The sequence below is a fragment of the Oryctolagus cuniculus genome, chromosome 17, assembly GCF_051225735.1.
Source record: "Oryctolagus cuniculus isolate XC-2025 breed Fujian yellow rabbit chromosome 17, ASM5122573v1, whole genome shotgun sequence".
In the NCBI taxonomy this organism is placed as follows: domain Eukaryota; kingdom Metazoa; phylum Chordata; class Mammalia; order Lagomorpha; family Leporidae; genus Oryctolagus; species Oryctolagus cuniculus.
Genome location: NC_142883.1, coordinates 12,868,916 through 12,892,656, shown reverse-complemented (window position 1 = coordinate 12,892,656; position 23,741 = coordinate 12,868,916). Strand labels below are relative to the sequence as shown.

Sequence of the window (23,741 nt, the reverse complement as noted above, 5' to 3'; positions counted from 1 at the left end):
AGGCCAGCTCTCTGCTGTGGCCAGGGAGTGCAGTGGAGGATGGCCCAAGTGCTTGGGCCCTGCACCCCATGGGAGACCAGGATAAGTACCTGGCTCCTGCTGTCGGATCAGCGCGGTGTGCCGGCCGCGGCGGCCATTGGAGGGTGAACCAATGGCAAAGGAAGACCTTTCTCTCTCTCTCTCTCTCACTGTCCACTCTGCCTGTCAAAAAAAAAAAAAAAAGAATGGCCAATCCCCTAGCCGTCACGTGCAAAGACCATGGCTCTGCTCCTCCCTGGGGATGGAAGAGATCCCGTTTTCTCCATCGCTGACATCTACTGGCCAATGCCTAAAATTGCCTGGCAGGGTCCTGCTTTTGTTTGTTTGTTTGTTTGTTTGTTTCCTTAAGAGTTATTTATTTATTTGAAAGGAGAAGTTACAGAGAGGCAGAGGCACAGAGAGAGAGAGAGAGAGAGAGAGAGAGGTCTTCCATCCACTGGTTCATTCCCCAAATGGCTGGAACTGGGCCGATCCGAAGCCAGGAGCTAGGAGCTTCTCTCGGGTCTCCCACACATACAGTGGCCCAAGAACTTGGGTCATCCTTTACTGCTTTGCCAGGCCATAGTAGAGAGCCTGATCAGAAGTGGAGCAGCCAGAACTTGAACCGGTGCGCCCATATGGAATGCCGGCATCACAGGTGGCGACTTTACCCACTACATCACAGTGCCGGCCCTAGGGTCCTGTTTTTTGTAGGACGAAGTGCCAAGCAGGCTGGCTGTTGCAGACAGTGGTAACTATGGCTGGCCCCAGGATCAAAGGATAGGGCCTCAGCACACCTGTAACTCCCTCATGGCCCAGTAAAAGGGGCCTGAGACCAGACTCCGTCTCTGGCTGCCACTGACCAAGAGGCTTTGACAAAGTCCCTGAGCCTTCCAAGTTTTGGATCCAGCATTTGCAAGGTAAGTATCAGGCTCCTCGCACCCATCTCTGTACAGGAATAAAGGAGATGATGCATTCAAGACGAGTTGCACGGGGCAGGGACCGTAGCACAGTGGGCTAAGCCACTGCTTCGGATGCCCGCATCCCATAGGGGACTGTCTGGTTTGCAGTCCCGGCTGCCCTGCTTCCAATCCAGCTCCCGGCTAATGCACTAGAGGCCAGTGGCTGATGGCCCAAGTCCTTGGGTTCCTGCCACCTGTGTGGGAGACCCAGATGGAGTTCCTCCCTCTCTCTAGGCCACAGGGGCACCCTCAGGTACTTCCGGGTCTCCAGCCCGGGGCCTTGAGAGAACAGTGGGGAGGATCTCCGTTCTTCTGCCACCCTGTGTTCCTTATGAGTCCAGAGAGCAAAGTAAACATCGAGCTGACAACACTCACGCGTGGCGAGCTGGGATCACGCATTCACCCCCTCCTTCGTGTGACTGGCAGCCCACATGCAGGTGGGATGGAGGGGGCGGGAGCAGGGCAGTGGGGGGAGGGGAGCACGTGGTGGATGGCTTTGCGGGGCGTGGAGGTCACTGTGCGGCCTCTCCCTGGGGGAACTGGGGCTCCTGAGCAGCTCTGGAGGGGAGGGAAGCGCCTCTCGCCTCCTCCCTGGCGGCTCCTCCATGGCCTGCTGTGCCCGCCCCCTTCGTGGCTGCCTGCCCTAGTCTTGGGCGACACTCTATACAGGCACAAAGAAGCTTTTCCCCTGGGAGCACCGCGGCCGACGCCCTTCCTGGGAACAGTGCAGGCAGGAGCTGGAGCAGCCGCTCTCCACTGGGGTGACTTTGCTCCCCGGGGCGGGGGGGACACTCGGCAGCGTCTGGTGCCATCTGGGGAGAGGGTTCTTGCTGGCATGGAGTGGGCAGAGCCAGGGATGCTGTGAGACTTCCTGCTGTGAACAGGACAGCGCCCCACTGTCAAGAGCGCTGCCCCCTCCCCCCAGATGCGCATAGGGCCAAGGCTGAGAAGCCCTGAGTGGATAAAGCATCACCCCCAGGAGTGTGGCTGGGGCGGGGCGGGGCGGGGCGGGGCCAGGGCTCTCCCAGGCAGAAGTGAGGCGGTCGTGGGAGAACCTGCAGCTGCTTTGCATGGCCTGGTTTCTGTCCACAGCTCCTGCAGAATGACCAGCTCTGTCACTGTCACATGGACGATTGGTTACAGTCACCCAGCCCCGGGGGCGCGGCTCCCGGGCAGGGGTACCTTTCAAATCATGGCAGCCTGGAGACGGGCGAGGGTCAGGTGCCCAGGGACAGGAAGTCACGCGGGGACTGTGGAGCCACACGCCCCCCCTTCCCAGCTCACACCATGCTCACCAAGCCGTCTCCCGGCCTCGCGAAGCCCCCGGCGTCTCCGCTCTGGCCTCTCCTCTCTCCTCACACCTTGTTGTTTTCTGTTCCATTCGGTGTGCTATAAATTCTTGTTGCCACACTCATGATCCCAGGGCACGGCAGGCTGCTCGCCCGGACTCGGAAATCATAGGAGCTCCCGTGTGCGCAGCTGTGGGCCCGCGGGCCTGTTCCCAGCCTGGCCCAGCCCTCACAGGGTCCTCACTTCGGGTCTCATTGTTGTGTCTCGGGCCCAGCCACGCGCCTGGGGTCCTGGAGGACCCGGGGGAGCATGTGGCTACCCAGCCCCAGCCTGGAATTGAGGTTCTGTGAGCAAAGCGCAGAGAGAAGGGGCCCCCGGAGGACGTGCACGCCTGTGCTGCCTCCCCTAGGTAAGGAGTGGGTGCGCCCGTCGCAGAAGCTGCCCACCCAGCCCCTGCTCACGGGGGCTCCTGCTGCTCATCTCTTTGATGGCCAGGTGGGCGGGGGGCCATGCTTCCTGTCAGCTGCTGGTGAGTGGACCTGGTAAAGGGGGGGGGGGGCTGATCCCTGGGCAGCCAATGCACGGGCTTGCTGGTGACCCGGACATAGCCAGAACCACAGGTGCACCAGGCCATTAGAGCTTACAGTGACACAGGTGCACGCGATGGGAGTGCGTGAGACCCAGTCACACGGTCTCTACAGATTCTAGAAGCTCCTGCTGACACACACGTGCATGCCAGGGGCGTGCGTGAGGCCTGGCGAGGTCCGAGGCGCCTGCGGTTGAGTTGCCGGCGAGGGGGCGGCAGCCGCGTCTGGGCTCCGCGCATGTCCCGGGGTTATGTAAGCGCTTCCGGCTGGGGAAAAGCTGGAAGCGGGGCACACGGGAACAGTCTGTACCGCTTCTGCAGATTCTTTTGAGTGTTAAATTATTTCCAAATAAAAAAGTTTTACCCAGAGAGAGGCTGAGGAGGTTGCGTGAGTGACGGGGAAAATCCAGCTCCCAGAATCGCCTCGGATCCACAGAGCGCCCGCGCCGGCCCCTGGCTGGGTCCGTCTGTGTTGGTCACACCCCGAGGAGCCTGAGCGAACAAAATCCTACTGCCCGAGTCTTTCTCTGCATTTTTGATTATTTTCTTCGGAAATAAAAAAAAAATCCCCTCCAGCAGATTTGCTGTGGGTAAGCACAATTTTTAGACTCCTGTTACGCAGTGCCAAATGGACCTCCGAAAAACACTGCACAAATTTCCATCGCCACCCGCTGGCTAGGAGCGGGCTGGCTTCCCCGACTCTTGCCAAATGTGGTTTTAATCTTTAAAGAAAGCTCCGTCTCTGCCAAGACGACAGCTCCGACATTGTTCTCATTGTTCTTTTTCCACCAGGAGTTCTAAAGTCTTTTCTTGGCTGGAGTTGGCCCGCACAGCTGGCTGCAGACCTGGAGACGGGGGTGGGAGCTCCCCTGTTGGTCACCTACATTGAGTTTCGTTTCAACACGAAGACACCGCTGAGCTGATGCAGGTCACTTGAGAGCAGCCCTGGGAGACTTCTCCTGTGTTCATTTATTTATTTATTTTTTAAATCCAATTGCGGTCGAGGGCATCATTTCTTACATTGCTAAGTACCTTCTGCGCAATAAAATCATACCTGAGAAATTCCTCCTGGGATTTTGTGCCAAGAAAATCTTTCTTTCCCAGAGCTCTTGGAAAACAGAATGAAAAGGTAAGGTTATTTTGGTGCCAAAAAAAAAATTAATATCCATGTGTACTAGGGGGAGTTCAAAAAGTTCGTGGAAAACAAGTATTTATGACAAAATTATTCATGGATTTCAACTTGTTTTGCACCAAAACACACTCATCTTTTCATTTCATTTTTCCACAATTCAAAAAAATATTTTTTTTATTTATTTGAAAGGCAGAGTTAGGAGAGGCAGAGAGAGAGAGAGAAGAGAGAGAGAGGGAGAAACTCCTGGCAACAAGCCGTCTGAGACCAGCACGGCACCTGAAGGAACATGGTCCCTGGGTGATCTGAGAGCAAGATGCCTCCGCATGGAGAACTCAGGGTTTCGGGAAGCGAAACGGGAAATGAGCCCAAGACACTCGAAGATGTTCAATCATTGATTTCCGGGATTCCATTTGAGAAAATGGTCCAGAATGCATCCAAGGGAACAAAGTCAATCATTCAAAATAATAATTACAACAACAAAGCTGCGAAAACATGAAATTCCGGTGACAGCCCATGCTGGCGCCTGGCAGCATGGAAACAGCAGCCATGGACGATACTCTGCGCCGAGAGTGCTGAGAGACTTGAAGGAAAGCGTGGGCGGTGATGTCACGCGGAGGAGGCTGTGGACTTGTGTGTTCATTATGCTCACGGTGAGGGGTGTGCGCAGTCGCAAGAAAATCAACTCACACCTCAGCACTCAGCAGTGGTTGTCCCCCGGCTCTGCGATGAGAGTGAATTTTAGTATCTTTTTAAAAAGATTTATCTATTTGAAGGGCAGAGGTACAGAGATCTTCCATCTACTGGTTCACTCCTAAAATGGCCACAATGGCCAGGGATGAGCCGAGTTGAAGCCAGGAGCCAGGAGCTTCCTCTGGGTCTCCCACGGGGGTGGCAGGGGCCCAGGCACTTGGGCCATCTTCTCCAGAGCATCAGCAGGACGCTGGATCGGAAGTGGAGCAGGTGGGACTTCGACTGGAGCTCCGATAGGGGGTGCCGGTGTTGCAGCTGGTGGCTTTGCCTGCTGCTCCACGAAGCCAGCCCCTGCATTTTATTAACTTTTGTTTTGACAGGCAGAGTTAGTGAGAGAGACAGAGAGAAAGGTCTTCCTTCCGTTGGTTCACTCCCCAGATGGCTGCTACGGCCGGAGTTATGCCGATCCGAAGCCAGGAGCCAGGTGCTTCTCCTGGTCTCCCATGCGGGTGCAGGCGCCCAAGGACCTGGGCCATCCTCCACTGCCCTCCTGGGCCACAGCAGAGAGCTGGCCTGGAAGAGGAGCAACTGGGACAGAATCCGGTGCCCCAACCGGGACTAGAACCCGGTGTGCCGGCGCCGCAAGTGGAGGATTAGCCAAGTGAGCCATGGCGTCGGCCCTACATTTTATTAACTTATCTTGACTTTTCTATATTTTCTAAGATTTAAACAGTAAGCATGGATTTTATAAGAAACAAAAGTAGAAAGGAAAAACGATACAAACCAACAGGGAGACTCAGCGAAACACATTTAGGATAAAGGGGGTCATGAGACATCCCAAGCCGAGAGCGCGCAGCGAAGCCGCTACCAAACCCCTTATGTGCAGAGACTGTGAGGTCATAAATATTTGCTGTTTGCAGTGCTAAGCCCAGAAATAATTTGCTACAGAGCCTTAGACATTGTAGACACTCGGTAACCACTAACTGCTTGCAGGATTGTGTGTGCATGAACATGGAAGCGACTCACTGATGAGAAATTAGAATTCACCACGTGCTGTGTTTCTGAGTGCATCTGACACTAAAATCAAGAGTCCTAAAAACCCTCCCAGCCACTGACCGAGAATCCAGCTTCTAGGGCTTTCCACCGGGGAAATGGAGGCTGCCACCGAGTGCAGTGCCCAGCAGCAGGGTTTTGTTGGTTTGAGTTACTGCTGTCTTTCTGACACTGGGACAGTAGTGCCGCAGAGCTAGGAAGGGCTCAATGAATATAGTTTTGAGTGAATGAATGAGCCTATGAAGATATAAAGATGGGGGGGGGGTATTCATCACAATGTTTGTGAAAGTAAAAAAAACCAGCCATCTAAATACCAGAACACGCAGAACGGAGCAGGCGATGAAATGGACGAACCGCAGCGCTGCAGCTCTGACACACAATTCTGCGGGCTGACCTGTGCTTGGTGTGCGTTCTCCTTAGCGGATACCAGGGAATGACCTACCGGATCAACTCATGTTCTTTTACTCCCCACCCCCAGCCCCTTCTAAACAGTATGACACACACCTTATTTTCCCCGAATTCTCATTTTCTCATATTTCCATGCAGTTTGGCTCCCACTGTGACTTGTGAGTCAGTTTATTTATCCCCCAAGTGTGTGATGCCTGCCTGTCATTTAAGCAAATGGTGCACACACGGGTGAAATACAAGCACAAAGAGTAGAATGGTTTCAAAGAACACAGCGTGGAATGGCTAAGACAGAAAAAGAGTTTTTTAAAAATGCTGGTTGTGGGGCTGGTGTAGTGGTGTAGTGGGTAAAGCCACTGCCTGAAACCACTGGGAAGGCAGAGGAAGACGGCCAAGTACTTGGGCCCTGCCACCCGTGTGTGAGACCTGGGTGGAGTTCCAGACTCCTGGTTTTGGCCTGGTCCAGCCCTGGCCATCTGGGGAGTGAACCAGTAGATAAAAGATCCGTCTCTTGCACATGCTTTCTCTCTGTCACTCTGCCTTTCAAATAAATAAATACATCTTTAAAAATAAATAAATAAAAGCTAAGTTTATTTCAGTGCAAAAAATCTGAAATCCATGCACATGAGAGGTGTTTACAAAAATCATGAAAAAGCTGTATTATGAAAACCCATGTGTGGTTTCAAATTATTTTTCCACCCATGTAAATGTATCTTTTCATTTCATTTTCTGTGGACTTTTGGAGGAACCCTTGGATCATTTCTGCAGGAGATTCTCCCTCGGAGTGGAACCTCCTCCTTTCTGAATGGTCCTGACTTCGCAGGCTTTGTCAATGTCTCCCGTGCAAGTGCATGTGTGTGTGCATGTGTGTGTATGTATATATGTGTGGGTGTATGCATGTGTGTGTGCGGGCGTGCGTGTGTGCGTGGTCCCTGCCCTAGGTGAGCAGCCTGGGCTCAGTGCCTCGGTGCCTCCTGCTGCAGGTGACACTTGCTGGATTGTCCCTCGGGGTGACTGTGGGCGGCCATGGGCAGCTGTGGTCCTCCTGTGGCAGGAGGGCGCGCCCGGGCCCTCACCGGCGCCATGCCTCCCAGCCCGTGGGCCCCTGCAGGTGCGAGTCTGCCAGGAGGGGGCGGCCGCAGGGTGCTTGCCGGGCTCTGCAAGCCGCGGTGCTATTTTTCTCTCTCCACCCACACCAGATAGTGCAAAAACCAGAAATCCGGAGCAGGAGGTGGAGGTGGGAGAGAGGCTCTGGAAACGGTGGCAGAAGGGCACTGGAGCAGCCAAGAGAAGCAATCAACCCTCGGCTGTGGCAGTGGACGGGCTGTGATGGGCTCCACAGAGGGGAACCGCCTACTGGGGGTGCGCTGCGCCTGCTGCCCCCTCCCCGATCTGCATGGCCGGGCAAGGGCAGGCAGATGAGCGAGACCTGGTGCCCGGCCTCACCGTGCTGCTGGGGAGTTGTGCCTCGGGAAGCCAGCCAAGGCCCCCGGGCCTCCGTTTCCCCTCCGTAAGACGTGATCCGTGATCTTGGTCCCATGGAGGTGCACTTAAACGAGAGAGCTGTGCTCCGATCACACATTACGTGCTGGGTGGAGTCAGCTCCTCCTCCTGTCTGCTGGCTTCTGCTGCCTGCGACCTCCCCTTCCCAGCCTCTCCTCCCTCAGACTGCACACCCTCCCCGCCTCCTCCTCCAGGAAGGCCCCTCTGCTTCTTTTCGTTGGCTTGGTTCACGTTGGGTTGCTCACCTGGGTGTTATTTAACCACCCAGGACCTCTTCTGGGAGCCGAGCACAGCAAACAGGACCTTCCCGGGGGAGTCACCGTCTGCTGTAAAGACACGCCTATGCAGTACCTAGCAGGGCACCTGGCACACTCGCACCCATCACTCTGCGTGCGTCTCAGGTTCACACTTCTGGAGACGGGGTTGAGGAGAGAGGAGAGAGAGAGGGGAATCCTCATCCCCTGCTTCATTCCCCACCTAGCTGCAACAGTCCGGGTTGTGCCAGGCTGCAGCCAGGGGCCTAGCACTCCATCCAGGTCTCCCCACTGGGTGTCAGGGGCCCACACACTTGGCCATTTCCTGCTGCCTTCCTTGGCACCTGGGCAGGGAGCTGGGTGGGAAGCAGTCACTGGGACTCTGATACAGGATGCTGGTGCCAAAAAGGCCTGTGCGGCCACGACACCGGCCCCACGCTTCCAGCTCTTGCTGGCCCACCTCTCTGGAGTCCTTGAGCCCAGCGCTGGCTCTTTCATTCCCTGGACCCGTTTTTTCTACTTTCCCATCTCATGCTTAGAATAGACCTCTGTGTGCCGTGATTTATATTGAATTAGCTTAAGAAAAAAAAGCAGCCCAGGAACTTCCTGTTCTGCCTCCTTTAGAGGCAAGCGCACTCCCCACAGGTGGTGCCCTGCTCTCTGCCACGCGTGCTCTCAGCACGGGGGACAGAGCGTACGACAGACCGGCGCTGAGCAGCCGCTGCGGGGGCACGGGGCAGTCTGCACTCCGGGCTGCAGACAGAGGGCTGTTTAGGCAGCGGCTCACGGCAGGCTGCTGAGAGACGGCCTTCAGTTTTCTTGGGTCCATCTCGGCTCCTGGGTTGCTTGCTCCCTCGAGGGCAAGGACCGGGGCTTGCTCATGGCGGATGCGACTCCTCGCTAGGCTCAGCGCAGTTGTGGGGCTCCATGCCTGTGTGCGTTCCTTCACTCACTTATTCCACAGCGCTCTGGGTGCTGGGACCTAGCGGCACCCAGGATGGGCACGCGGGATCGAATCACCCTGGGCGGCTAACTGTGCACCAGCCGGGAGCCCTGCCTGAGAGCGGGCCCAGCAGCACCTGTGCATGGACTGGGTATTGCGGGAGAGTGAGACCAGCTCCGGACAGCAGGACCAGCTTTGCAGCTTCTCCTCAGGGTGGCCCAGGATCCCACTGGAAGGACCATCGTCCACTGCGAGGAGCCTTGGCTGCGGGCCCCGGAGGACCAGGTGCAGTCCCTCCCGGCTGTGCCCCTCGGGCTGCCCCACAGGAGTGAACTTGCATGGGTCAGTTCAGAGCCCCCGGGCCACCGCTGCGCCTGAGGACCCTGCCCGGTGTAGGAGGACTCCTGTGCTCCGTTCTGCATTGTAGCAGAACCAGATGTCACCAAACAGTAGCATGGTAGAAGCCAGGGGCATGCCAGGAAGCCACAGAGGGCCACTCTTCATGCGGCCATTCTGCTGGGCAGGTGAGGAATGGCCACAAGCCAGCCTCCAACGAACGAAACTCAGGCCAGTCTGGAAGCTGCTCCAAGGGCCCTACCAGGGTCCTTGGCTTTTCTGCAAAAATACCTCTCCCCGGCCCCTTGCATCGCAAAGACCGTGAGCTCCGGGGGTTCTGTGCGAGCACAGTGTCTCCGCGGGGATGTTATCACGTGGGTGATCTACCTAGTCTGGGAGCAAGGCCGCGATGCGTGGGGTGCCGAGTGTGCTGGGAGGACAGACCCAGGTCTGCGTGACTGCAGGTGGGTGGGAGGGGAGCTGTGAGCACGAGGGCAGAGAAGCGCCTCCCCCTGCCCCCGCAAAAAAAAAAAAAAAAAAAAAAAAAAAAAAAACCAAAAAACCCAGCAGGTGAGAAAGCTGACGCTTGGCTTTTAGACTTCCTGCTGTTGTAATTCCTTCTGGGCCTAATTCTCTCTCTCGCAGCCCAGTATTCCCCACCTGTTTCACCTTTAAGCCTCCCCCTCCCCGACGACTGTGGTTGTCATCACCCACGAATGAACTCAGGATGAGGGCTGCTGACGTGCAAGTGGGGACAGCCCTGCACCCTAATGCAGTGTGGCTCAGAGCAGGGGTGCAGCAGCAAATGCCCCCGGGCCGGGCGGGCTGCCTCTGCGGTCCTCCACCCCCCACCCCTGTTGGGGTGCGAGGACAGTAAGCTCCCTGTAGGCAGGGAACACCTGCCATTCCTCTCTACCAGGTGCCCAGGGGCCGGGCTCAATTCCTGGTCAGAGCAGGGCTTGGCAGGTGATTGGTGTGAATGAATGATTGAATGAATGAAGGAATGACCTAGCACACTTTGTCCCAGTCATCATGGGGGATTTGAGTCAAAGGACGCAGGCTTTTAAGAAAACCCAGGTGCGACTGTCCCTGGAGAACCACCCCTGAAACCGGTGACAGTGCGAACCGGGACTGCAGAGCGTGTCCAGGGTCAAAGGAGAAGGACATCTGATGACAAATCACCGCAAGGCTGCAGAGGCGGCTGAGGAATGATCATTATCTTTATTCATACACACTGGCTTCCAAACCACAATTAGGGGGTGTAACAAAGCAGCTCATGCAAACGAGGTCAGAGGTTATACAAATGGGAGGGGAGCATGTCCATCTCACCTGCTCGCTAGCCAAACGTTTTGCCAACAGGTGCTTATACAGAAAGGAAACAACCCTCACCTTCCGTCTCTTCCTCCGTGCAGACTTGGCGTCTTACATGATGCTTCTGAGTTAATGATTTAAACACACACGCACGCGTGCGCGCGCACACACACACACGCACACACATCATGTAGCAAAAAGCAAGGATTTCAAATGTGTCTGACCATCTATAAAAGATATTCCGAAAGACCCTACAGGGAGAGGGTAGCAGGTGAGACTTTAGACTCCAGCCAGGAGGTTGCTTTCATGTAGGATGCTCGGGCACTAAGCCCCCAAGCAAGGGCTCACCTTCCAGAGAGGACAGACACAAAGCTGGCAACGACCCCAGGAACGGAGGCCTTAGTCAAGCCGAGGAGACACAGACACGGTTGTCTGATCAGAAACCGCAAAGCTGCCCTTTAAAAGGCAGACTTGACACCTGCTCTCTGCAAAGTGTGGGGGGGGTGTCGGGGGTTCTGGCTCCTCCCACGTGAACAAAACCCTGACGCCAGCAGGTGAGGCCGCCCCGCCTCCTACGTCTTGGGAGAGTGAGGGATTTCCCTTAAAGGGCATCTCTGAATCCTTTCCAACAGGAGACCTGGGGACCCCAGGGGACTGGGGACAGAAGTGAGGAGGCGTCCCCTCCTCCTGGCAAAAGTAGTCACAACGTCTCCCAGAGCAACGGAAGGGACCCCAGACCCCTGGGAATGCTCCCCTAGGGCTACGTCCGGATGGGGGCCCTAAAGCTGTTATCTGAAAGCTTCTAGACTTGTCTCTGGTGTTCACTACTCCACACCCCATCGCCTCGGAAAGGCCTGGTAGGGGGCGCTCTAGCTGACCCCGCTGGAGTCCGCCTACAGACTCCACGGGAATCGGAATCTTGTGAAATTGACAGTGGTGACTTCAGCTTTATTGTAAAAACTCAATTTTAAAATTAGAATCGAGTTATTAAAGTTCTCCATAAAAAAGTACAAATAGCCCAGTATATTCAATTGTTCTTTTGGCATTAACAAATTAATTTCTTCTTTAAGGTTTAAAAAAAAAGTCTTTGGAATTTGTGGGCTTCAGGCTTAGGGTTGTGATGAGACTGACTGATGGCTGTGAGGGACTTTACACGGTCAACTGGAGCCCACACAATGGCCTGGACGGGGATCACGGCTGGGCGGGCTCCTGCCCCTCCCAGGCGGCCCCTGACATATGGAGGGAACGGGACTGCGGCTGCCACCACTCCCAGGTGGCTCCCTTCACCCGCTGTAGCGCAGGTGGCCTTGCCCTGTGTTCTGGGCACAGAAACCACAGTGTTCCCCCGTTTGCTGCTTGGGCCCAGGTGGGAAGGGGCCGGGGATGTCGCCTGTCCAGCGCGTGTCCAAACAAGCAACCCGAGCGGCTCGAGGGGAACGCGTTTTAAACACATTTCCTGAGACGCCTTGTCACTACCAGCCGGGGTGTCCACCTGCTCCCCATCAGGGTCCTGGCTGTCGCCGTCCCTGTAACTCTCACCACCACCGTTCCCTGCAGCCCCGGCCCGGCCTCTGCTTCCTGCTCCGCGGGTGAGCAGGTGGCCCTGCCCTCGCTGGGTTACATGGAAGCAAGAGACGGTGTGATCAGTGGGCGACTTCGGATGACCCAAGTGAGAAAGTGACTGTCAGATGGTGTGGCCTCGGGCTTTTAAAAACCAAAGGCTCGCACTCGCCCCTCTCACGGCGGAGAGAACAGAGCCCAGCCCTAGCCCCAACCCCCAGCTTGTTCTGCCCAGCCTGGGCAGGGGTGAACGGCAGCCTGGCTCATTTCTGCTACTTCTCCACCCCTCCTTAGCTGCTGTGGTCCTCAGCAGGGGGCTGCGGAGGGAATCCCAGGACCCTCCCAGCCGGCCTGGCTCCGCCCTGGGAACTGGGAGCCACTTCGGGCAGGGACAGGGGCTCCAGCAGTGGGTGGGGGTGTTGCCGGCAGCTGAGGGAGGAGGAGCAGGCCAGGTCTGGCAAGAACAGTCTCGGTGGCTTCCGTCTGCACCCATGGGCTCCCACGGCAAAGCCGCGGGACAGGGCCACGGCTTCCTCCCCTCCACCAGCAGTTGTCTCTCTGGACGCGCTCCTGTGGCCTATTTCCAGCAAGCCTCGCCCCTCTGCTAAGGACCTGAACTCAGAGGGGCGTGTGACAGTCACAGGCCAGGTTGCAACCCCCCGTGCCCTTTGCTGATCTCTCCACCATCTCAGGCCGGGCTTCCCAAGAGCACCGGACACCCCAGTTTTCTTTGCCTTTTTTTTTTTTGACAGGCAGAGTGGACAGTGAAAGAGAGAGACAGAGAGAAAGGTCTTCCTTTCTGTTGGTTCACCCCACAATGGCCGCTGCGGCCGGCGCACTGTGCTGATCCGAAGGCAGGAGCCAGGTGCTTCTCCTGGTCTCCCATGGGGTGCAGGGCCCAAGCACTTGGGCCATCCTCCACTGCACTCCCTGGCCACAGCAGAGAGCTGGCCTGGAAGAGGGGCAACCGGGACAGAATCCGGCACCCCGACCGGGACTAGAACCCGGTGTGCTGGCGCCACAGGCGGAGGATTAGCCTAGTGAGCCGCGGGGCCAGCCCGACACCCCGGTTTTCTACCCGAGGTCACAGTGAGGAAGGCTGATGAGCTCGGGAGACGGTTCTGCACGGCCAGCCCATGGGCCCCTGCCAGAGAGGGAGCCCCCACCCCACTCTAATTAACGCGAGGCGATTTTGTGGGTCCTGCAGAGAATCAGGCTGTGCTGGGTTCTCCCCGACAGACCCAGGCGACGCCACAGTGCTCAAGAGCCGGGGCTTAGTGGAGAGTCCCCTGGGAACTTGATGCCCCAGCCAAGGTGGCCTCCTATGCCAGGCTCCCACGAGGGGGCTGCAGCGGGCCCAGCAAGCCCTGTCCTGCCCTGTCACTTTCCACACAGCCCCAGATGCGGGACAACAGTATGGACTTTCATAGGCCGATTTGGTGGGGGGCGGGGTGAGAGCTGTTTACAGTCACCTGTTCAGCTGCCTAGAGCCTCCACCGTGCAAACAGCCCAGCCCACGGCAGCACTCCCTCGGCCCTGCTTCTTCCTTCCTGCCCTTCTGAGTCGCTCTAGAGCCCGCTGTCCCTTCGGCAGAGTGCTGGGCCCCACGCCCAGGGTCCGTCCCTTAAATGCTTTCGCACGCACTCTAAGAGGACGCACACCAGCCGAGGGGTTGGAGAGATCTCCCAGCATCAGTGACAGATTGGGAGCTGGGTGTGGGCTGTCTGCAGGGGGCCTGACCCTGCTGCCCAGCCAGAAAGAGCAGGCAGCCAGGGAGCCCCAGGCAAAGGGTCCACAGCCCTACGCACCCCTTTGGTAGGGCTCTCCTCGTCTCTTGGGGTCTGGCTGGTGTCAGCCTGGCTGCTGCGCCACCCGGCACGGGGAGCCGGCCCTTTGGTCTCCTGGGCACTTTCTACAAACCCGCCCCTGCTCTGTGTGCCCGGCGAGGGCGTGGCCCAGCAGCAGCCTGCAGAGGTCCTCGAGCTAGGGCCGAGGCGCACAGCCTAGGTCTCACTCCCACTGCAGGTGAAGCTGGTGCAAACAGCTGGGGGACGCACGGCCGCTGGCAGTAGGGACCGACTGCCTTGCTCGCTGGTACTTCTTCCTCATGCTACAGAAGTTGGCGCTCCTGAGACCCTCGCCCTGGGGGAGGGTCTGGGCCGAGCTGTGAGAGGCCAATCCTGGTGACAGGTGCTTTTTCTGTCAAGGGCTATTGGGATATCTGTAACATCATTTGTGGGCTCTACGCGATTATCAACTTGGAAATCAGCCTGCTATGGGTTTGGTGCGTCCTGAATCCCACTGCCAAGGCAGGGCCAGACCAGAGGATTCTGGGGCTTTACACGGCCCCAGGCCGGATGTCCTCACCCCTGCACCCACAGGGCACCACTTGCAAAGCTTGCACATGCTGGAGCAAACATCAGGTCATTTGGGGAAGCTTCCAGTGTGCCCAGGGACACAGAACAAGGAGGGAGTCTCCCGGTCCCTCCCACCGCAGAATCACCAACAGCCACAAGGCTGAAAGGTAGTATGCATGTGCACACACACACACACACACACACATGCACACGCACACACACACACACACGCAGGGTTCAGCCCAGGGGCTGTGACATCGCCACCTGTGCCTGTATGGCCCCTGCGTGTGGCCTACAAGACTTGCCGCTACCCCCAAGAGGAAGAGTGGGAGGGGCCCGACCACAAGGTGGCATTAAGAAGTGAACAGAGCTTCTCATCTCTAAGGTAATCGCTACCAACACCGCGTCTGTCTGCAGGTAGGATTGAGCACGCACATAGACGCAGAGCGAGAGCCTAACTGGGCGTGGGAAGGAGCCGTTCACGTCTGATCTACGTGACAAAAATTCACAGGTCAGCTACAGGGCCCATGTGCAGGGAGCAGGGAGGGGCGGGGAGGCACCACAACAAAGAATTAAGCTAAAAACTTAACCAGAAAAGCTGATTAGAAACATGAACCTTCACAAATATAGCACAATTATGTCTTATAAAATTATTATAATACTCTCTTTATACTTGATACGATTATATCAATAATATAGATTCACTTGTAATTAAGGTTTATTATAAACATGCAAAATTCATTGCATGATGCATCTGCAAAACATTATTAAAATCCTTCTACCCAGAAAGCGTCCGGTGTCCTGATTCTACAGCTCCAGGTGTGTCATTCAATGGGAACCCGACCTGGGTGGCCGTCCATCCCTAAGCGGATGTCAGGGCCTCGGAACGGGACGAGGGTCTATTGGTGGGGACTGACGCTGGAGTCAAGTTAAGTTATTGAACATCGTACGTTCCTAAAGGTCACTGCAGCTTAATAAATAAATAAGTACAAAAGGGGATGGGGCGTACACTTCAGATTCTTAGGGAGGGTGACAACATAGGTAGCAAAATACCGGTGGGGGTGGGGCGGGGGTTGGCTGACACGCGTTAGTGGCATGGTTACTGATGGCACCCGGGACCGGGGTGTACTCTCCCCGAGATCAAGAGGAACATGCGCACACACCGCGTCGTCCTGGATCTGAAATGATTCCACAAAAGCTCACTTAGCAAAGTCCTTGATGGTTTGGCCTCTTGGGGAAAAAAACAACAAAAACAAATGCAAGTGTCAAGACAGTTATCAACCAAGCAGGGGACCAGAGGACAGATCGTCGCCCAAGGCTCATCAGAGATTTTTTTTGTTTTGGAAGCTGGGCTAGAGTTGGTGACGCCGTGTCGATGTCGGGGAATAGTAAGTAGTCTTGTCCCGGCCTCTCACACCCAGGGGGTCGGTCGTTTCCACCGAGGCACAGACCGTGGTCGGCAGCTCGCAGACCTCCCCCGCCCCTCTCCGGGCTCCCCATTCCTTTACCTCCTGGTTGGAGGTGCTTCCGGCCCACCAGGCTGGGGCAGGTTCACTTTCGCATCTCTGCTTGGGCGGAACCTCATGGAGAGAATCCAGCCAGACACGGGATATGGGAAGTATACCAAATCGTACCAAAAAAAAAAAAAAGGGGCGAGGGCCTGCTTTCTACCTAGGAGGGGTTGGCCTACAGCCAGGTGCGACTCCCACATGATCAAACCGGCCGCTGTTCACGATTTGCGTATCCACTAACATAATGTTCTTGGTTTTAAGAGAGAGACCCTGGATAGCTGGTCGCCTTGGGACTATAACCCTACAATTTTCAGGCCTCCATGTGGAGCAAAAACATAAGGCCGTGGCCTTAAAATTTTAGGGTTAAGGATCACTTCCCGCCGCTAGGGGTGCTGGGGGCTGGAGGGGTGGGCACGCTGGGTCTCGCCGGCGACTTTCATACTGAGCTCTGTAGGATGGGGTGCACGAACTGGGGGTTGACATACGAGAACCCTTCGAAATCAGACTGGTCTATGTTAGCGATGACCAGTTGATCCGGCGGCGTGAGCACGGGCTGCCCTCGCGTGAAGAACTTGTCGAAGTTTTCTGCTCCTTTGCCACACTGCAGAGAGGAAATCGAGACACAGTCAGTGATGTCACAGGCGGCCCTGGGGTGGGGGGCAGGGCTAGGGAGGCGGGAAGACTCCTGGAGGGCCTGCAGGGCTGCTGGGGCCGGGAGCCAGGCCCAGCCACCGACCATGGAGACAGATCCTGGGAAGGGAAACCCTGGTGGGCGACAAGGTAGCAACAAGGACACGGCCTCCCCTCCCGGCCCCAGTCACCAAGCAAGCAGAGCCACGAGCGCAAGCGCCACGCGCAGCCGGGGCCCTCGGTCAGGGCTCCCTCCATGTTGAAAAGGCCAGGATGTCGGCTAAGACCCCTGAACTGGGAGGGTGAGGTGACCGCCCCGCAGCCGGCTTTGCGCAATGACACTCGCAACCAAGGTAAAAGCTGCAGCATTGCTGCCTTCCCACTAGGACGTTCTAGAATCTCCCGGCGGCGGCGGCATGGTGGCAGGGCTGGGCGACGTGCACCGGGGCTTGGCTGGCAGCCGCATGTCCACATGCAGCAGTCCGGCGGCTGGTGGGCAGAACAGCAGGGCGTTTGTAGGGCGGTCCCTGGGCTGGAGGAGGTTGGCACTATGGCCTGGGGAGGCGGGGCCGAGCTGCTGTCTCTGCAAAGTCGACTAAGCAGCGTGGCTCGGAGTCGGACTCAAAGGGGGTGGGGTGGGGGTGCTGCCTCCTCCTTACTCTTCCAGCCACATGGAGGGGGTGTGGTGGTGGTGGTGGTGGTGGTGGTGGTGGCAGGGTCTCTGGGATCCCAGGTGGCCCTACCCATGACTCCCAACATGCTGCAAAAGATGCCCTTGACCCTACTGAGAGTAAGTACCGTGGCAACGTGGGTTAATGCTGAGTTAGCAAAGGTGTTATATGAACCAGGCATTCCTGTTTTTAAGCTGTCTTTAACAGAGGGCAGCTCGAGGTTACCTGCCTCCACTTTCCTCATCTGTAAAGTGGGCATAGTCCTGCCTACCAAGCCTAAGAGTTTTGCATTGGACCTAGCAGGTGGTGAGAGTTCCACCTGCAGGAGGGGGCCTCCAAAAGCTTGCAGAAAATGAAATGAAAAGATTGTTTTGGTACAATTTTTTTTTTGGAAATACATGCATTTTAGGTCTTCAAAAAAGTTCATGAAAAACACAAATTCTGAACAAACCGCACAAAGTATTCTTTGCACCAAGATAAACTTGTCTATTATATTCCATTTCTCCACGAAGCGCCCTCGGAATGCTGAGTTTTCCTAAGGCCAGCTTAGTCGGCAGGACCGTCCTCTCCCGCCTTCTCTACCTTCTAGAAGGTTTTCGTGAGAAGCCACTTGCACTGTACTTCGCCCACCATTTTTCATCAAAGCTTCCGCCTAAGGACTTGCCGAGGTGGAAACTGTAGCTTCAAAGGTCTTCCTGACCAACAGCTTTTCTTTCTGGGGATGTTTTCATCTTAATAAGGAACCATCCACTCTGCACCCAATAGATTCCCACCACAGGGACTGGTGTGGGTGTGTGGTGGGATGAGGGGGATGGGGTTCTTTGGGGACCTCCAGGTGACCCTTTGGTGACCATGAGGCCTGCCCGTGCATCATGCAGGTGGCACAGCAATGCTTCCACCCTCTCTCCACATGGCTCCCAGGCGGCTGTCCCTCGGAAGAGCACAAAGCGCTTGGACGCCTAAGTCAGCTGGGGCGGGGCACCCACCTGCAGGCCGTGGGAAGCAGGGAAGCGGCTCTTGGGGAAAGAATGGGGAGGGGCTGTAATCAGGGGCTGGTCCACGATTCATCAGTTAGATGGAACCAGTGTCCACAGAGGTGCCACGTTTAGATGCCACAGTGACGACCCTAACAACTAAGGAAACTGTCCCCCTCTGGAGGCACAAGTGGCTCTCAACTAGGGACGGTTCTGTCCCATGGGAAGCCCATATCGGACTGTCGTGACTTGGGCAGGTGCTGTTACTGGCATCCATTAGATAAAGGCCAGGGATGCTGCCAAGCAGCCTGCAAGGTGTGAACACACACACACCACACACACACCCACACCCACAGCACACATGCATCATATACACGCTCCACCCACCGCACACCCACCACCCACACATACCACACCATACACACACCACACACACCTCCCACTGTGTTAGTGGCTCAGAGCCTGGAGGGTGCTGCCGCCGAGAACCCCGAGTGTGGCCAGGCTATGGGTGAGGCCGAGTGGGCCCTGAGCACGGCGTGAGGCCAATGGGACCTTAGGCAGGGATGGTCCCCTGCGAGTGCAGGCGGCCAGGGGAAGCAGCGTGAGCGAGGGGGACAGCTGGGGGAGCTGGCTTTGAGGGGAGCACCCTTTGGGAACCTGATGAATCCAGCCCATTGCCCGGAGGGACTAGAGCGTGTGTTCTGTCGGTGCCCCCGACTGAGGTCCTCTGTCCCTCTCCTGCCCCTCGGGAACCTCGCAAAGGCTGAGCCAGTCGGGGTAGCGGGGAGAAGACCAACAAGGCAAGACTGCAAGTCCTCGGAAGGAAGAGCACGGCGAGCCGAGCACACTCCTCCCTCTCCCGGGCCGGCTGGACGGCTGCCTGTCTAGCTCCAGGTTTATCGATTTGTTCTGGGAAAACACGCACGGGGCCCAGGCCTTTCCTTTGCAGACTGCCTTTATGATGCCCACAAATCACCTTGCTATGGGAAGTTTCCGAAATGAAAAGGCAAGTGCCCAAGATGGAAAAAGAGGACCACGTGACCACCACCGCGGAGGATGGGAATGGAGACCTGAGGATGCCCTGAAGCCTTTAGTGTCCTCTGGACAGGGCAGAACGTGCCCCTGGCCACAGCCTCAGGCTCTGACTGCTGCTGACTGTGGGCAGAGGGAGTGGGAGATCCTGGGGCCAAGGTCACGGTCGTGTGATCACAGCGAGACAGTGGCCCTGTGGGCCTCAAGTGCTCACCACCGCAGACTCCTCCAAATCTCTGGGATTTCCCCTGTTCTCAAAGAGAGATGACATTTCAGCAAAGGAGAGCTATTCCTAAACTGCTTTACTTTAGATGGAGAGGCCAAGGGGGCAGGCTTGGGCCTAGGGCAGAGCTTCAAGACTGAACCACTGAAGTTCAGACACACGGACCGTGGGCCGAAAGGGGGCTGCGGGTGGGTGGATCGTCGCAAGCAATGGGGGAGCAAGCTGGAGGTGCACGTGAGACCCAAGACTCAAAAGGGAGCCCGTACGAGGATGACGATTCCTTCTTTGCGCCAAGGTGCGGGACAGACACGCGCCTCTGGCGCTGTGAGAAGTAGCGCTTATGTTTCGGCTCCAGAGGGCCTCTCGATGTTTTAAAAATGAGCCTTCTCTTAGCCCCATTAGGTCTAGAGACAGTTTCCCCTAAGTCAGACTGGAGAAGCTGGTCAGCCCCTTGTTCACGTGAACACCTACAACCATCCTCACAGCGATACCCCCAGCCCCGCCACCTCTTTGGATCCTCGGGGAAAAGACACGCAGCAGGTGGGACATGCTACCGCCTCCTAACATGGAAGAGATTTTTGTGACCCCACCTCACTCATACCATCAGCTGGATGGGCAATGGGCCTCCAGCAAGATCTTGGATCTGAGTTGAGAGAAGAGGCACAGAGATGCAAGGGTTAAGGGGGTACCCCACGGCGCCGGTGCATGAATGAATGAGCAAGTGGAGGTGGCCAGCCTGCAGGTGTCCCCCCCCCCCCCCCCGCCCCGCCTCAGGGAAGAGCAGGAAGGTCATTTCCACAGGAAGGGTAGGCTCCTGGTAGTCCATGGCAAGGGGCAGATTGGGGCTGCCCTGGCCGCAGAGCTCCCAGCCACCCACACACAGCAGCTGTGAGTGACCCCTGGGGCTGGCCGCACACACTCTTCGCCAACTGGGCTTTCCATGTAGAACGAGATCCACCACGCAAAGGAGGCGGGACAGAAAGGAAAGGCGAGAGCAGCGGGAGGCGGCCTCTCTGCACGGTGCAGGCGCCTGAGCCCAGTTCAGTCCCTCTGGTCCTCCCTGAAGCTGTCTTGTGCTGACAGCGTGGACCCGAGGGAAAGCACTCTGAGGTGAAGGGCCAGAGACCCAACCCCCAGGGCCCGGCTTTGGGCAAAACACCGGGACCTGAGCACCTGCCTTCCAAGGTGCCATGCGGGCGGAGGGGACGTGTGTGTGTGTGTGTGCGTGCGCGCCTTTCTCAATAGCGAGGCACGCGGCATGTATCCAGCACGCACAAGGCGCATGATGTGTATCTGCGGGTGGGTGCGCACTATGATCTCCTTCCCCGTTCCACGGTTCTGGGGCCTGGGACGGACTCTTTTGCTGTTTTTCACATTCCCATCCATTCACTAAAATCATCCATTAATAAAGTGAAGCTGGGCGGAGTCTGGTGTACTGAAGGCGTTACAAAGGCCTGGTGGGATCCGGGACCACAGAGCTTCCCGACCACGCCCCGAGCGGCAAATGGCCCACTCCCAAGCCCATGCATCCCCTGGCAGGGCACAGGTGACTGGGGGATGCAGAGGTCGGCTTCTCAGCTGTTAAGTCTCACCTGTGGGAGGCCACTGGGCACGAGCAATAGATGTGCGTTGGCCTCGACCCTGCCCTGTGCCTCGGGGTCTCTGTCACACAGCACGTGACCCAGGTCACTGGCACAGGAACGTGGACTAGCTCAAAACGCCAGCCACTAAGAAGCCAAACCGAACCAGCCCCAAAGAGCAGGAAGAGCTCAGGACAAGCAGAGTACGAGGTGGTGCAGAAGCGTGGAAAAAGGAAACGCACACAGGTGAGGGCGTCTCCTGCGCTTGGCAGGTGCAGCAGGCCGTGCTGTGTCTCAGGCGCATTTCAAACCCCAGGGCTGGGGGTGACCGCAGCTCTTGCTGCGGCCCCACGGATGGCATTGTCACTGTCTCCACTTGTGTCCATGGCCAGCTGCGCTGGGCTCCCTGGGTGGCAGTGCCCACGCTGGCCTGCTCTGCCTCTGGAGCGTGGCATGCCAGGCAGGGGGGACCTCCGTGCAGAACCCACACAAGCAGGGGCACGCCGTTAAGAGTTAGAAATGGGGTTAGTTTGCTCGTTTAGTCACCCAAGGTTCTGGAAATGTGCTCACCGAAGGCCTGGATGCCCACTGAAGCCAGTGCGTTTTGGTACAGACAGTCTGGAGAGTGAGAAGGGACACAGAGGGGAGGGTTTGGAGAACAGTCAGTTCCTGGCCTTGGGTCAGGAGTGGCCATGGACAGAACGCCACACGCCCCTGCGGGCTGAGGCGGGGAAACCTCCCAGACACAGCAGCACGTGAGCGACACACGGTGCGGGACACGGGACAGCCGTGCTGTGTGTGTGTTCACACGTGTGCGTGACTTTCCGGAGGGTTACAGAGAAGACGAGGAGCGGTGGCACCGGAAGCTGGTATGGCAGACACAGCACCTTTCCTTTGACAGCCTTCCCTGCTGCTCGGCTGCTATTTCCCCTCCCAGGGACTTAATCCCAGTCTTGAGCAAGAGGGATGGGGCCTCCCTCACCTTCTGCTAACATCGCCTGTGGTGAGGGACTGGAGATGGGCACTGGCTTCCTGGGCAAAATTACCCAGCACTGGCAGTCTCAGCCTTGGAGCCGTCTCAGAAGAGCAGGTTTGCTGGAGGGAGACTATGATTCGGGGGACACTGCTGACTGATGTGGGCCATCAGCCACCCGCGGAACGAGAGAGAGCCACGTGCGGATGAGAGCAAAGGTTCTGGATACTCTAACCATGCACTGCACCTGCTATTTCTTTCTATTCATGGCCAGCATAGGGAACTTCCGGCTGCTTTTCCCAGAATGGGGTGTAATGGCCTTCCCTGTCAGGGACCTTGACTCGAGACAGCGGGCGCTTGTGTGCTCAGCCCCGAGGCACTCGGAGCGTGTGTCTACGGCGGCACGCACCGCTGAGCTCCTGCGGCTCCCCCCAGCGCTGCGCACTCGGCTTGGTTATCAAACCTCTCAAGTCTTCCATCTTCTCTTCCAAGCGGACAAATATTGGAGACGGCAATTATCCAAGAGTAGGAAAGCGGCTTGGCGCTCTCTTGGACTGGCTGAAAGGCTTAAACCACACCTAAATGTGTGCAGATACGACACATTCTAGTCTCCAGGGGCCGGCCGGGTTTCCATGCGGCCGGCAGAGCTTCTCAAGTCTCGATAATCGCCATTTTAGTCAGTGTCACCGTTACTGGCTCTGCGGGAAGCCACTCCACTATGGCAGGTAACTGATGAGACACAGCCTAGGGTACAGCATCAGCCAGTCGCCCCAGGACCCACACTGTACCCAGACGGCTGCTAATCTATAGAAATAACCGTTCAGAGCAACTCCGAGAGGAGCAGAGTCCCAGGAGCCGTCCTCACTTGCAGGGGACACACAGAATGACTCAGTGTAAAGAGGCGTTCCATCTGCAACTCACTCTCAGACGGTTGGGGAAAAACAGACCGCGTGCGCGTCTACACACTCGGGTGCCGAGGGCAAACAGAGAACAAAGCCAACAGTCATGTGTTAACACTCGGGGAGGCGGGAATGCTTGATGCCATTTCCCCAACTCATCGGCAAGTCTCAAACTAGAAATTATTTCAAAATAAAATAAAAAACCCTACTCAACTACACCAGCTTTGATAGTTAAGCCGTCTCCAGCTCTCGAAGCAAGCCATCGGGCCTGAAATAAAGGGCTCTGTGGTGACTTCAGCTGGGAGCCCTCGCTCTGCGTTCTCCCCGCAGACACCCGCGCTCGTCCTCACCGCTCCCCCTCTCTCCAGCTCATGCTGCAAGGGTGGCGACGTCCTGACCGCACGTGTTCTATTTTTTCCCAGTCTCTTTCTGACAAAATAACCACAGTAATTTCCCAAGAAAGACCACTTTCAAAGCGTGTTGCCTACCTTTCGGCTCAGGAATAATTTCTTGGTGTTAGCAGCATAGATTAATTTCCCTCTAATAGCCATTTAAGGACAGAGCACGGTTCTGGCTTGCCTGTGCACCAGTTGTTCTGTTCATTGGTACTGATGGGTAGAATTCAGAAAGAGAAAAATCAAGTGGCTTTATGCTTCCCGTATCTGTAGCCATGGCTCCCTGTGGCCAGCAGGGTGAGCAGAAATTTGCAGAGTGGTCTTGGTCATTTTATTCATGTAAGGAATCAAGGTGAGAGCTGGCAAAACTCAAAGTGCCGCTGCACGTGGAATCCTCTGACACTGGTGGGCCTCCTTGGGGATTGGGGTTTGCTGCCGAGAACGCCAGGTGAC

General features: G+C 56.7%; 1 protein-coding gene across 3 annotated transcripts in view; it reads right to left on the bottom strand.

Moving 5' to 3' along the window:
* Positions 1-10,374: 10,374 nt before the first annotated feature.
* Positions 10,375-23,741, bottom strand: part of PRKCA (protein kinase C alpha) — a 429,630-nt gene continuing 416,263 nt past the window's right edge. For 2 of the 3 annotated variants that reach the window (XM_051824401.3, XM_089316626.1), the window contains 2 exons: positions 21,592-21,639; positions 10,375-16,512 (listed from right to left, as the gene is read on the bottom strand). In XM_051824401.3, coding sequence (XP_051680361.1) covers positions 16,348-16,512; positions 21,592-21,639 — 213 coding nt within the window. In that variant the 3' untranslated portion in view covers positions 10,375-16,347. 3 annotated transcript variants of the gene reach the window in all.